Source organism: Pezoporus occidentalis, unplaced genomic scaffold (genome assembly GCF_034315485.1).
Source record: "Pezoporus occidentalis ecotype Australia unplaced genomic scaffold, CSIRO_AGI_Poc_V1 ctg68, whole genome shotgun sequence".
Lineage (NCBI taxonomy): Eukaryota > Metazoa > Chordata > Aves > Psittaciformes > Psittacidae > Pezoporus > Pezoporus occidentalis.
In genome coordinates this window covers 6,030,203-6,045,494 of record NW_026916030.1, presented here as the reverse complement: position 1 = coordinate 6,045,494, position 15,292 = coordinate 6,030,203, and the positions used below count along the sequence as shown (strand labels likewise).

Here is a 15,292-nt window from a genome sequence, read left to right as displayed (position 1 = left end):
CAGCCGCCACTGTTACGTGCCGCTCCTGAGAGGAAGCGGAAGGGCGCCGCGGGCCGGGGCCGCCATGCAGTCGCTTGTCGCTATGGAGCCGCGGCAGCTCCGCTGGGACACGCTGGCGGCCCTGCGCGCCTCCAGCAAGGGCCAGCTGAGGTACTGCCCGCACTGGCTGCAGGATGAGGTGAGGGCCCGCTCCTGGCGGGCGGCGGGGGCCTCCACAGAGGGTCTGTGAGGGGGGATCCGTGACTCGGCCCAGGGGTTATCTATCGGTTTCCTGTGAGGGCTTGGAGCAGTTAACTCGCCCTTGTGGGGTCTCTGCTGCTCAGTGTATCAGGGCCGGGCCCCTCTGCTCCCCTGCAGCAGGTCGGGTTCCGGCTCCCTTGTACCGTTTAAACCTTGCGGGCTTCAGGGAGGAGGTTCCAGCATGGCGGCCCTGCAAAACTAAGGGAGCCTGGAAAAGGTGTTGACGAGACAGCGGGAGAGATGGGTAAAGGATGGTAGTGAGCTGTCATAAAGCACCTGGTGACTTGTGCAAACGTGTTCGGTGTTAATGTTTCATTGCTTTCTTGGTGTGTTTCACAGACTTGTTTGGGTTGGAAGGTTGGAAGCTCCTCCAGCTCCAACCCCTGCCACAGGCAGGGACCCCTTCCACTAGAGCAGGGTGCTCCAAGCCCCTGTGTCCAACCTGGCCTTGAACACTGCCAGGGATGGGGCAGCCACAGCTTCTCTGGGCACCCTGTGCCAGCGCCTCAGCGCCCTCACAGTTTTGCCTTCACAGAAGCTGTTTTCTCTCTAGGATATCTTGGAAGGGTGCATAACTCCTCTTGAGCTGTCCCCTTATTCTGGCTGGGTCCTAGACAGAGTGACTGGGCAATCGGACCAAGAAATGGCACCCTCTGGAAGTTCAACACCTGAAGAAGCCACTCCTGTCACAAAACAGTCATCTCTGGAGATCACCTCTGCTGGCAAACAGGGCTTTTCACCACTTTCATCTACGGCGCCAAGTGAAACAAAGGTAGCTCTGATTATAACCCGTATGTGAGCAAAGTGGCTGCCATAAATTGCCTGGTAAAGGTTGGTTGGTGCTCTGTAAATCTGTGAGGGAAAATGTGCTTAGTTTCAACTAAGGCTAACAGTTGATGATAAAATTGTTATGAACACGATTTTCATAGAGTAATGTTTCCAGTAGGCCAAAGCAAACTCTCTTTTTTATCGTAATTAAGGAAATTTAGTTGGAGCGGTATAATTATATGGATTAGCAGCATGGGATTCATCCATTTGGGTTCTCTGGAGTCTCCAAATGACTTAGAGGTGTTGCAGCTCTCTTACAAGGCAATAGGGTAGGAAGTTGGGGAATGAGCAGTTGCGTGGTGGAGGTAATGAAGTTGATAAAGCACCTGAAAAGGAAACAAATACAAGCATCTGTTGCTATGCATTAAATGATGACTTCACCACGTAACAATGAAACTGAGCAGCAGGGTTTTGCGTCATCTTGGCCCCATTTAGACTGAAGAAATATACTGTGAGGAAATCATTTTAATGAAGCTGCAAGATCTGATAAGAGTTGTAAGAGAGTCTGAAGACTCCTCCTGAAGAATGATTCAGAGAAACCTGTCTTGACTTCTGATAGTCTAACACCTTCACTCAATGTTAACAGAACATGGGGAGCCTGTCAAGCCTGCTAGGTGACACTTGGTCTTCATGAGTGTCCTATAGGCTTTTGATATCTCTACTCCCAATTTTAATGATTGGGAAAAGTACTTATCCCAACCTTGTGTACATGACGGAGGACACTCCAGGTGGTGCAGCTGTGCTCCTGGGGTATATAACCACCCTAAATGTGCGCTGGTTAACTCCTCTGCCTGTTTCTCTGCAAATAATGTGCAGTTTAGGAGACTTGGTTTGGTTTCCTCCAGGAGTTGCTAACATTGATTTTGCCTTGTGGTGGCCACACAGGGAAGTGATGACCGCAATCTGCTGGAAGTGGATCAAGAATTCTACCGAGCAGTTCTTCCATCTAAAGTTACAGAAGTTGAAGGCTGTATTCAGATGTATGAGGAGATGCACAGGCTGAAAGGAAAGGTAAAAGAAGAAAAGGGTGTATATGAGTCACAGGAGAGCTACGTAACCTTGTGTAGCAATGTGCTGGTTAAAGTTATCCTAAATGTTGAATGACTTTGGCCAATTTAATTTGTATTTTCTTCTGTCTAAATTCCTGTGATCACCCTACTGTGGTTCTTGTGGCACCTCTGCAATCTGCAGGAGGGGCTGAGGCAACGGCAGGAGCAGCAAGAGCAGATGGTGAGGGCAGTGTATGACCTGGCCAGTGAACAACTGAAGCGCTTTGATGAACTGAAGGAGCTAAAGCAGCATCAGGAATTCCAAGATTTGCAAGAAGTAATGGAGAAGAGGTAAGATTAGCTCTGATATCCTTAAAGTGCTATAGCATGTAATCAACATAAGGATTAATTCTTGTGCTGGACAATTCTGTGCTGGTCTCTTGTGCTTGAAAATCTCACCTGCTGCTTTTACCTTAACTATCCTGGTACTATTTGTTTTCCAGAGTAGATCTTTGGCTGCTATTGAGGTTTCATTGGTGAGAAAAAGACTGTATCTGTGACAGTTAAAGTTCCTCTAGCTTATCTAGAAGTTGCAAAGCTGCTGGCCATCGTATTTGAGAAATCATGGCAGTCAGGTGAAGTTCCCGACGACTGGAAAAAGGGAACTATAACCCCCATTTTCAAGAAGGGGAAGATGGGTGACCCGGGGAATTACAGACCAGTCAGTCTCACCTCTGTGCCTGGAAACATCTTGGAGCAGATTCTCCTGGATGCCATGCTAAGGCACATGAAAAACAACAAGGTGCTTGGTGACAGCCAGCATGGCTTCACTGAGGGGAAATCCTGCCTGACCAATTTGGTGGCCTTCTATGATGGGGCTACAGAACTGATGGACAGGGGTAGAGCAGTTGATGTCATCTGCCTGGACTTGTGCAAAGCGTTCGACACTGTCCCACACGACATCCTTGTCTCTAAATTGGAGGGACATCAATTTGATGGATGGACCACTCGGTGGATAAAGAACTGGCTGGATGGCCGCACTCAAAGAGTTGTGGTCAATGGCTCAATGTCCGGCTGGAGAGCAGTAACGAGTGGGGTCCCTCAGGGATCGGTGTTGGGACCGGTCTTGTTCAACATCTTTGTCACTGACATGGACAGTGGGATTGAGTGCGCCCTCAGCAAGTTTGCCGATGACACCGAGCTGTGTGGTTCGGTTGATACCCTGGAGGGAAGGAATGCCATCCAGAGGGACCTTGACACACTTGTGAGGTGGGCTGATGCCAGCCTCATGGAGTTTAACCATGCCAAATGCAAGGTCCTACACCTGGGTTGGAGCAATCCCAGGCACAGCTGCAGGTTGGGCAGAGAAGAGATTCAGAGCAGCCCTGTGGAGAAGGACTCAGGGGTGTTGGTGGATGAGAAAATGAACATGAGCCAGCTTCAGTGTGTGCTCGCAGCCCAGAAAGCAACCGTATCCTGGGCTGCATCAAAAGGAGCATGACCAGCAGGTCAAAGGAGGTGATCCTGCCCCTCTACTCTGCTCTTGTGAGGCCTCACCTGGAGCATTGTGTGCAGTTCTGGTGTCCTCAACAGAAAAAGGACATGGAACTGTTGGAACAAGTCCAGAGAAGGGCCACAAGGATGATCAGGGGACTGGAGCACCTCCCGTATGAAGACAGGCTGAGAAAGTTGGGGCTGTTCAGCCTGGAGAAGAGAAGGCTGCGTGGAGACCTCAGAGCAGCTTCCAGTGTCTGAAAGGGGGCCTATAGGGATGCTGAGGAGGGACTCTTCATTAAGGACTGTAGTGAAAGGACAAGGGGTAATGGGTTAAAACTTAAACAGGGGAAGTTTAGATTGGATATAAGGAGGAAATTCTTTCCTGTTAGGGTGGTGAGGCACTGGAATGGGTTGCCCAGGGCGGTTGTGAATGCTCCATCCCTGGTAGTGTTCAAGACCAGGCTGGACAAGGCCTTGGGTGATACCATTTAGCATAAGGTGTCCCTGCTCATGGCAGGGGGGTTGGAACTAGATGATCTTAAGGTCCTTTCCAACCCTAATTATTCTATTCTATGATTCTATGAAAAGTAGCTTGCTGTGTGTTTGTATTTTGTCTTGTGCATGTCTTGAATAGAGTTTTTCTGTCTTTGTGTATTGTAGCTCAAAGGAGGCTCAAGGGCAGCAAGAGAAGTTGAAGGAAGAACACCGACACAGAGCAAAGGTCTGAGACTTCTAAGAGTTGTCTTTCATAAGAGATTGTGACTACTTGGTGGGAACTGGAAAGACCGATTGATTTGTTTGTATTTACATGCACCCCTGGAGTGGGAGTGTTTTCTGGTGCTGTCCTAGACACCTGCTGCATTGTTGTGGAAATGTGGTTAAAAGCACATGTATTGTAGGAGCAGGAAGGACCTGTAAAACTGGAGGCATCGGATCAGGAAGGAGCTGTAAAACTGGAGTTTTTTAAGTATTTTGTGTCTCTTGGGTCTTTCTCTCCCCAGGTATTAAACCTCAAACTGCGTGAGGCAGAGCAGCAGAGGCAGCGTCAGGAGGAGCTGGAGCGTCAGCGTAAGGAAGAGAGCCAGGAAAGATTGCGTCGCCTTTATTCCATCCAGGAGGAAGTGCTGCAGCTTAACCAGCAGATTGATCCCAATTACAAACACAAAGACTTGCCAAGAATTGATCTTTCTGCATACAGTAATCGTGGCAACCAGATCTGTGGGCTGGTGTCAGGACTCATCCGCACCACAAGTGAGGTAGAGGCTCTAGAGTTGTTTCTAACGTTGGTTGTCATTCCTTCGTAAAGCTTCCTGCTGTTGTCTTCAAAGGCAGCTTGTTATGAGGCTGCTAAATAAGATGTCACAGAAATGCTTTTAGATACTTGTCCTATTAAGCATCTAATTTAAAAGGAGAATTCTTTACTATGGCACTTCAGCTGTTCTCTTGAAAATGGCTTATAAAAATGCATGAGGATTTCTACAGGAGAAAGATTCAGTATTCAAATGCTATAAATTCTTGGTGCTGTAAAGTTCCCTTTTGAGACAACCATGGAAGCAGGGTGGTTCACAAATTGTTAAATACATGATGATTCTCCTGTAGTTGTCTGCCTTTGTGCAGGAACTAGCTTTCCTTGAAAACTTGTTTCTTTAAAGGTGGGATACAAACGTGGAGAAATAAAACAGGAGAAGGCTAGTTCTCTGTTCCAGCTTGTCACAGAGAGAGCTGTCAAAGTTCTGCACTGCGCTTCCCTTACACTTGTCAGTGTGTTGTTAATTTCTGTTGTTCAAGATCTTGTGAGATCTAGTCGTGCACTAGCATTATTCACAGATATTATGACCTGTGTTACGTACAGATAAAGGAGAAAATGGTATTTTCACCAAAGAGGATGAAATGTGTGGTTAGCTCCCAATGATCTGAAAGCTGATGCTTCAAAAGCTCCTTCCTCTTGCTGTTGGTCTACGGATAGCAGAGCGAAGTTTGATGCTATATGTACCTCCTCTGTTTCTTGACAGAAAGGTTTCCCTACTCAAGCAGATGTGGCCAATACTGAACGAGCGCTGCAGGAGATGCGAGGGTTGATATCCAGCATGCAGCAAGAAATCGCTGCAGCTGTGGAAGAAAAAAAGAAGAGAGATGAAGAGGAAGCAAAACAAAAGCAGAAAGGGTCACTGAACAAAGAGCAGACAAGCGCTCAGACTCCTGCCCCTGCACAGCAGGCTGGGGGAAAGCAGCAGAAGGAAGGTTGGTTAGGATTTTTGTTTCTTCCTTTCCCTCCTTATGGGCTTAGTTTAAATACTACTTTGGAATCTTCCTGTTGTGACAGCATACCTTCTTGTAGCCTTTACTTTTAGCCCAACTAGCAAAATGGGTATAGGACCACTGACAGCAAACTTGTGAGATGAAATGGATGCAGCATAAATTGACTGTATTAACTGAAGCAAAACCTGCTTTCCTAGACTGTGTGCCATATATTGGAATATTAAAGAATAACATGGTGCCACTGTAGATGGGTTGTGCATAATACAATAAAACATACAAGGACAGATCACTGAAATGGCTTCCTCCTAAGTTAAAACCTGATGGTTTTAACCATCCTCCTTTAAGAAGGACTTCAGCTTAGTAAACCTGTAGTCTGTTTATGTTAAACCATGGCACTTTCTAAGCTAAATTCTGGGGAAGACCATTCCTGCAGCTCTTAGTTGCTTGCATTTTCTTTTTTAAGTTTTCTTAAGGTCTTTTAGAGGTTTTGGTCTTTCTTAGTCTTCTGCTTAATTTTTTTTTTACCAGGACTTCAAGTTAAGGCAGACGAAAGTACCATGCAGTGGTACCAGCAGCTTCAAGATGCTGCTGAGCAGTGTGTTGCTGCTTTCAGAGGAATCAGCAACTGCAAAGACAACAATGAGGTATGAACATGATTAATACTGCTGAAGAGCAATTATCTTCATTTCTAGGGGGAATAGGACAGCTTTCATTAACAAATAATAATAATAATTCTAACTTGGCAGCCTCTGTAAACAGTCTGCGCATCCAAACTATCATAAAATTATAGAATGGTTACGGTTGGAAAGGACCTTTAGATCATCCAGTTCCAACCCCCCTGCCATGGGCAGGGACACCTCACGCTAAATCATATCACCCAAGGCCTCGTCCAACCTGGTCTTGAACACTACCAGGGATGGAGCATTCACAGCCTCCCTGGGCAACCCATTCCAGTGCCTCACCACCCTAACAGGAAAGAATTTCCTCCTTATATCCAATCTAAACTTCCCCTGTTTAAGTTTTAACCCCTTATCCCTTGTCCTATCACTACAGTCTCTAATGAAGAGTCCCTCCCCAGCATCCCTATAGGCCCCCTTCAGATACTGGAAGGCTGCTATGAGGTCTCCATGCAGCCTTCTCTTCTCCAGGCTGAACAGCCCCAACTTCCTCAGCCTGTCTTCATACAGGAGGTGCTCCAGTCCCCTGATCATCCTCGTGGCCTCCTCTGGACTTGTTCCAACAGTTCCATGTCCTTTTTATGTTGAGGACACCAGAACTGCACACAATGCTCCAGGTGAGGTCTCACGAGAGCAGAGTAGAGGGGCAGGATCACCTCCTTCGACCTGCTGGTCACGCTCCTTTTGATGCAGCCCAGGATATGGTTGCTTTCTGGGCTGTGAGAGCACACTGCCGGCCCATGTTCATTTTCTCATTAACCAGCACCCCCAAGTTCTTCTCCGCAGGGCTGCTCTGAATCTCTACTATCGTATTACTTTACTTGTCTGTAAAGGTTTGTAAAGTTGTTTGTTTATTCTGCAGGTTAAGAAGATAAAAACAGACTTGCAGAAAGCAGCTACGATCCCTGTGAGCCAGATCTCTCGAATTGCAGGTCAGGAAAACACCAAGAACCCAATCCAACTGAAATGCCTTCTGCCTTTAATAGAACACAACATACCTAATGTTTCTGTAATCATCCCTACAGCAGAAAGCTGCTTGCATGCAGTCCAAGTCTTTGCAGCACAGTGTTTGCTTATGTTTTGAAGTTTTGTTGCTTCCCTCAGAGGCATCTTGCTTCATCATGATTAAGTTTCTTTAATCAGATGTAGCAAACATGCAGTTTGAGGTGCCTTGCCCTTCAGGATGTAGGTCTAGTTTTTTGTTAAGTTAATGTGGTCTGGTCCAGGCTTGTCTGCTCTTTCCTAATCTTCTGTCTCTATACGTTCCTGATATATTTGCAGGCTCTCAGCTGAGAGAGATATTTGACAAGATCAATAACCTGCTCTCTGGGAAGACTGTTCAGAGTGGAGGGAGATCTGTATCAGTGACTCAGCATCCACAGGGACTGGATTTTGTTTATTACAAACTTGCGGAGAAATTTGTGGTGAGGAAATGTTCTGGTGCTGGTGCTTTGAGAGGTTCTTTTGGACATTGTCCTCTGTCTTCGGCTGTTAAGAACAAGATTACTAGGTGTTTAGCTTGCATGTATTAATGTTCATATTGATTAGAGAAAGCATCTTTTGGATTAAAAACAAGTGAGAACTTAGTCTCTCTTTCCCTCCCAGCTCCGTTCCATCTCTTCTAGGAGAACTATTTTAAATCCCAAGCTTAAGTGGTACATACTCTGATCTAGTTAGGTACAGTGTTAGTGGAGAACTGGTTGATAGTTTATTTATGATCTACCATGAAGCTATATATATATATATATATATATATATATATATATATATACTCAAAACCTTGCCAGCACTGGGAGGAACAACAAAAAGAAAGGAAACATGGAAGCAGTGGGATCCTTCAGTAGAGGCAAACTACACAAAGAAAGAGGAGGGTTTTTTTTGTCTGAGAAGTAGTTTGAAGGGTTTGGAGACTGACTTTCCTTTCCCCTCTCCAGAATCAAGGAGAAGAAGAAGTATCTTCTCACCGTGATTCAGCTTTCCCAATTGCTGTGGTGGCCTCAGGAATCTGGGAAATGCACCCTCGAGTTGGAGACCTCTTTTTAGCTCATCTGCACAAAAAGTGCCCCTATGCTGTGCCATTTTACCCTGCATTGAAAGAGGGGACTTCTATGGAAGAATATCAGAAGTAAGTTTGTTACTGGATTTCTTCAGATGAACCCTGCAAGGGTGAAGACTGTGTTTTTATGAGTGAGCTCCGCTTTCTCCCATCTTGGATTACACAGGCACTGTGATGTGTTAGCATAGACTCTGGAGATTAACACACAAGTGTGTGGCTCCCCTGACCCTGTTTCCTGAAGGACGCTGTGTCCTTCAGCTTTGGAAGTCAGCTTTTGCTGCTTCTTCCTCATCCTTCTCAAAGAACATTTGATAGACATAGCTTGATTGGAATTGAGATATCCAGTACAGAACCTAAATATTCTATATGGTATAAAATAGTGGAACATGTGATTCTGAGGGTCATGATCAGCCTCTGCACTAATTCTTGTGTGGTTTTGGCATATCCCTTACTCAATACAGTTGACTTAAAGTAAGCTAAGAACTGCAGGGACTCAAGTGAATGTGTTTTGCTGTACTGATACAACTAATGCAACATTTTGTCATACTTAGGATGCTTGGATATCAAGTTAATGATTCTAAGGTGGAAGAGCAAGATCATTTTCTTAAACGGATGTCAGGACTGATCCGTCTTTATGCTGCTATCATTCAGCTCCGGTGGCCTTATGGAAACAAACAAGGGGTATGTGTGTACAGCATTACTATCCCAAGAGTCTAGTAAATGCATTGTAAACTTGATTAGTAGTGAAGGTGTGCTGAACTTAAACCAGCTCACAATATATCTGGAGGGAGATGGTCATAACCATAATCAACAAAGCAATGCAGAGTCATTTGGAATGTAGACATATAATTCCTTTCTTTGTATTTTCATACTGACTAAGTTTTATGTTAGGTTATGGCAAAATAGAAAGAAGAAAGTAAATCAGAAAGCTGCCTGGTTTGATAATAGTGTTTTGCAGGTCGTAAAACAAGTGGTGGGTAGCTTGTAGTTTTTTTGTTGCTTTATAGCCACATCCTCATGGGCTACACCACGGATGGCGCTGGCTTGCTCAGATGTTGAATATGGAGCCTCTGGCAGATGTGACAGCTACACTTCTGTATGATTTTCTGGAGGTAAGAGGTGCAGACTGCTGGTAGCTAAATTGGTGCCATTTTAGTTTCGGAAGGCATTGCTGAGCTGAGGTTCATTGTGAGTTTTTAGCAGCAGATGTTTTCAGTTCGTACTTCCTTCAGAAGGGAATGTGAGTATTTCCATGTTCTTGCAAACACAGCTTTGGAGTGGAGTGATTTAAAACCAAAAGTTTTTACACATGCACCTTCTGTTGTTTTATTTGGTTCCGTTTAAGGTTTGTGGTATTTTATGCGTGGCCCTGTAAGAATAAAGTCTGCTGAGCATTTGGCATCACTTTGTACAATGCAATAAGGCCCTGTGTTCTTCAGCCTGAATTAGTTTGTAAAACATGTTTTTTTCAGGCTGAAAAGGATAGAGCCTGATGTATGTTTATCCTATATCCTAGGATATAGGCCTGTGCTAGATAAAACACAGTTAAAGGTTGAAGTTGGGGAGACACTGTTGAACACAAGCAGCTTCTCTGCTTATCACATGCATTCTAATGGATTTTGTAAAAGTGGAAATGACAAAAGTAAAGTGGGGATTCTGTTAGTAGTGGTGAAGGTTGAGGAACATTTCTCCTGTAAACTGAATGAAGAAAGCTTATGAATCCACACTGCAGTAATAGAAGTGGGGAAATGACCAGAGTATATTCTTGCAAATGGTAATAGGGAATGGTGTTATTTTTGGAGGGAGACTAGAATGAGAGGAAGAATAATGTAAGGTTGGTATCAGTGGCCAACCCTCAGTCACCAAGAAAAGAAGGTGGTTGTGGCAGCATTAATGGCATTTAGAGGATTTGCTTGTTTTATTGTAGGTGTAGGTACATTTCTTTAACTGTCTGGTTGAAATATGAAGTGGTTGATAGTGAACAGGCCCCGTGAAGGTGTCCTGCTAGTCTGAAATGCAATTCTGAACCCAGTCTTTGTGGATTTCTGTACCACAGGTTTGTGGCAATGCTCTCATGAAACAGTATCAGGCTCAGTTCTGGAAAATTATGTTGCTTATCCAAGACGACTATTGCCCAAGGTATGGTATCTGTGCTTAGGAAAGTGAAATAATCCTTGGCTTTTACTTTGTGTTTGCTCTTAAGTGGTTCCTTCATCTTTTCCAACCTCTGCCATTCACCCCCATACCCACTCGTAAATCAAACCCACCTTTCTAAGTGGATTTTGAAACATGCTGTTATTTCTGCAGAATTGAAGCCATTACCAACTCTAGACAGATGGGCTCTTTGATGCGTTTCAGACAGTTCTTGGAGGTAAAGAAGTGGTTTTTTTCTTTAGTTTTCAAGTAATTTGGTTGTGGGTTTTTTCTCCCTTTGCTTGATAATCTGCATCATTTTGACTAATGAGGCCAGCACTGCTTGCAGCATTCCTGACAGTCCAGACCTGTCACTATGATGTAACCCCTCTTTGGAAACTTCTCAGTTACTGCATTACCTTAATGATAGTTATGATGTGAAAAATCTTGCTGCTTTCTTACCTAGCATCTCGTTTTTCTCTGAGAAAATGTGTTTTATTCACAAGTGAAGTTCTGAGAGCTTGGCTGCAGTAAGAGCAGAGGTGTATGCTGAGGAGGATTCTGCTGAGTCATTTCTGTAACAGCTATTTTTTATCAGTGGTTTGCTTGGTTTTCTCTCTTGCCCTGATCAGATACATGTGGAGGGAGACAGTTTGATCTGCTCTCTGTAGCATTTGTTGAGCATTTCTGCGTCTTTTCTTTAAGAAAGCTTGCAAACCTGTAAAATATTTGATTTAAATTGTTCTGTATTGACTTAGATTATGATATTAAAATATGAGAGCTTCAGAGCTTGTACTTTCATTTAAAAATGAATTTTGGTGCATTTATTAGCAGTGCAAGGTCCTACACCTGGGTCGGAGCAATCCCAGGCACAGCTACAGGTTGGGCAGAGAAGAGATTCAGAGCAGCCCTATGGAGAAGGACTTGGGGGTGTTGGTGGATGAGAAAATGAACATGAGCCAGCTTCAGTGTGCGCTTGCAGCCCAGAAAGCAACCGTATCCTGGGCTGCATCAAAAGGAGCATGACCAGCAGGTCAAAGGAGGTGATCCTGCCCCTCTACTCTGCTCTTGTGAGGCCTCACCTGGAGCATTGTGTGCAGTTCTGGTGTCCTCAGCATAAAAAGGACATGGAACTGTTGGAACAAGGCCAGAGGAGGCCACGAGGATGATCAGGGGCTGGAGCACCTCCTGTATGAAGACAGGCTGAGGAAGTTGGGGCTGTTCAGCCTGGAGAAGAGAAGCTGCGTGGAGACCTCATAGCAGCCTTCCAGTATCTGAAGGGGGCCTATAGGGATGCTGGGGAGGGACTCTTCATTAAGGACTGTAGTGAAAGGACAAGGGGTAATGGGTTAAAACTTAAACAGGGGAAGTTTAGATTGGATATGAGGAGGAAATTCTTTCCTGTTAGGGTGGTGAGGCACTGGAATAGGTTGCCCAGGGAGGTTGTGAATGCTCCATCCCTGGCAGTGTTCAAGACCAGGTTGGACAAGGCCTTGGGTGATACGGTTTAGTGTAAGGTGTCCCTGCTCATGGCAGGGGGGTTGGAACTTGATGATCTTAAGGTCCCTTCCAACCCTAAGTATTCTATGATTCTATCTGTCAAAATTCCTGCGAAGAGACGGCAAACTAAGACCCACATTTCTTTCTTCTTTGTCTTTTTCCACCAGGAATGTCTACAGCAGAAGGAGATTCCATTACCAAAGGGAACTCTGCAGTCTTCTTTTTGGAGATCATAAATCGGATTATGTTTATTTCCCCCTGGATGTCAGTGCTTTCAGACCTGGATTCCTGTTTACAAGTAAAGGCAGAATTATTCTGTATACAGAGGAATGAGGAGGAAAATATTCCATCGACCTATTGATGTTAAATTCGTCAAGACTTACGTTGGGCAGGACAAACTTGTGTTTCATTTGTTGCAAAAACATATGAAGAGTCTTCATACGTTTAAACATGTGGAAGATGTTGTAAATAGAGTATCCTGATGACCTCTGAGCTTCAGAGATAAAAGACTGAAAATTTGCACAGTGCTGTTCTGTTGATGGAAGTGAAAATACCTCACAGCCTTATGAACTCCTAACGGGGTAATCAACCTCAAAATTACTGCTAGAACTTCATTTTTGTACTTATTACATCTATCTTTTATAATTCAGTTTTGATTATGCTGATGTACTTGCATCCTGTTTGTCTTGACAACATCCTAAAACTACAGTGAGATTGAAGGCATTTGGCCTGGCAGTACTGACACCCGTCTTGAATGTAACTTCACCCCAAAAGGGATTACTCCTGATTTAAGAGAGGCAGACTTATGGCTTAAAAAGGTTTGAATGTACAACGGTAACTTCATGGGGGAAGAGCAGAGTTCCTGAAACAACACAAATTCTGTGCCTGTTATTCATCAGGTGGATGGAAGTTAATAAGCCCTTTTCTTATTTTAAAAGGTGGAAAAATGGTGCATTCACTCTAGCACTTAGGCTGATGTTCTGCCATCATTTGTGGGGGATATGGCATGCTTGGGTTTGTGGGGGTTGGAATGTATCAAAGCTGTCAGAGACCATGAGAAGGAAGAACTACAGCAGGCAATTAAGAATGACCTGTCCCTGACTGGTACTTGGAAGATGTTGGAACTGGCAAGGGACAAGGACGTCAGAATTGGAAAGAGGATGTCGATAAGAAAATCAGATAGATGTGCTTTGCTAATTGCTTGGAAGCATATAAATATCATGTAATCTTTATAAAAGAGCCAGCTTGCACTCTACCTCTGGGTCCGTGCCTCCATCCTCACATTGGTTCCCTAAGGTACATTTTGTAAGGTCTCTCTATGTAAATGAATTTCTTCCTCATTAATAATAATAGTATTTTTTGTACTGTAATACTTTTGTACCAATAGTTCAATCTAGAAATGTTTAATATTAAAGTTTGGTTTTTCCTTTTAATCTGAACCTGATTCTGTTTTTTTTTCTATAGGGGAGCAATGTTGTTTTTCTCTTAGGGGTAGTCAAGAAAAGCCACAGCTTCTTGGTGAATGCAGGGGATAGCACAGGAGAGCAGTGATGGGTGACTTTTCTGACCTTGAGCTATTTGGTGGCCTCTAAGATGAGAGGATTTGCTTCTGGGTTCTAGAAAGCAGTGTGTTATTTTTGTATATACTGTTGCAGGTTAAAATCATTCTTTTTACCAGATCAGGTTTGTTATTCTTGGAGGCACCACAACTTGAAGCTGTAGAAAGCACAATTGAGGCCATATGAGAATCTGATTTTTATATAGCTCTTGAGATTCCTGAGAAAAGGCTGTAACACATACTTTGGAATTCAGGCCTTTAAAACCTTTAACCTTGGCTTTAGAATTGACTGCAAAGCACTTAGATTTGTATTTGGCTTATATATTTTATGAACTGACTCTGGAATTCTTTAGACTAATATTACCGGTGACTGTTCTGGGGTACTGGAACTCTCCTTCCAGTATCCTTGTACCAGATAACACTGAAGCAATACAACTTCCATTAGTACACTTGAAAATGTTCAGGTTTTCTTATACCAAGTGGAGATGTTTTAATTACATCTTGCAGATCTACAGTTATGTTGGGAGACTCGCTTTGCCAAGACAGTAGTTGGTACTGTCTGTTAGGAACAATTGTCTGCCTGTGCCAAAACACAAGGCCGATTTGATGATGTGTATCTTGGGTACAATGACTTTCCTCTTTTTTTGCTGACAGGTTTTCCAACATTTGTGGGGGAATGTAAGTACATATTTTATAAGAAGCAAGCACAGTATCCTCTTCTGCCTTGGTAAAGGGCATCCAGATACCTACTATGTCAAAACTGATGAAATCTAATTGAACGAGTGCACTTCAAAAGAATCATAATAAATCTATACTTATTTTTAGATGCAGCTTAAGGTTGCATCTCCTGCTTGAACTGATGGTTGCCTTGTATTATGCTCTTCTGCTTTTTGTTGTTAGAGCGCTTTTCAGTGTTAGCCATTCGGTGCTGTGAAGGTGCAGTGCAAGTAAGGTCTTCATGCATGTATTTCTGGTATGTTCCTGTGCTATTTGTAGTGAATAGGACAAAGGAGAGCATCTCAGCTGTGAAAATACAGTGCATTCAGGACGAGATGCGTTAAAATTGCCGTGAGTCATACTCTTCCTTGGAGACAATAGTTCCAGGCAGTCCCATGGGTTGTGATGCAATGGCACTGCAAGTGTGCTTTTGCCATTTAAGTACTTTTATTGAAGAAAGTGTTATTAGCTCGAAAATCACTCAAACCCCCTCGCTTCTTTGATCCCATCAAGTTCTTGCTGCCTTACCAGGCCTCTTTCTTATTTTTAAAGTGATTAAAGTAGAACTCCTTTGCCGTGTCTATTTTGAACAGCCAGTTTGCACTAAAGCCTCATTTTCCTTTGAATTTATGCATCAGCTTCTCAAAAATAGATTTTTCTCTTGACAAGCGCCTGCAGCATCTTGATGCTGTGTCCTTGACAGGCTGCTTTGTGGCACTGCACTCTGCTTCCAACGCCTGATTTTTAACAACATAAAACTAATGAGAATGCTTCTTGGAGGCTGGGCTGTTGCTGATCTGAATTGTAAAACCTTTCCTCCGCACTGCTCGGCCCCTCG

The 15,292-nt window shown here is 44.0% G+C and overlaps 1 protein-coding gene and 1 long non-coding RNA gene across 2 annotated transcripts; both read left to right on the top strand.

Annotated features, from left to right (window-relative positions):
- The first annotated feature begins 47 nt into the window (after window positions 1-47).
- GLE1 (GLE1 RNA export mediator) lies at window positions 48-12,604 on the top strand. The gene is made up of 16 exons (XM_062641516.1): window positions 48-178; window positions 794-1,012; window positions 1,954-2,079; window positions 2,260-2,408; window positions 4,215-4,275; window positions 4,556-4,810; window positions 5,567-5,795; window positions 6,342-6,457; window positions 7,353-7,422; window positions 7,772-7,914; window positions 8,425-8,615; window positions 9,098-9,227; window positions 9,554-9,658; window positions 10,603-10,685; window positions 10,854-10,917; window positions 12,347-12,604. Exons 1-16 carry the CDS (start codon window positions 65-67, stop codon window positions 12,413-12,415), a joined length of 2,124 nt encoding a protein of 707 aa, XP_062497500.1. The 5' UTR covers window positions 48-64; the 3' UTR covers window positions 12,416-12,604.
- A 7-nt stretch (window positions 12,605-12,611) lies between these two features.
- LOC134175474 (uncharacterized) lies at window positions 12,612-13,612 on the top strand. The gene is made up of 2 exons (XR_009969021.1): window positions 12,612-13,203; window positions 13,476-13,612. It is a non-coding gene; the product is annotated as an uncharacterized LOC134175474 (long non-coding RNA).
- Window positions 13,613-15,292: the final 1,680 nt, after the last annotated feature.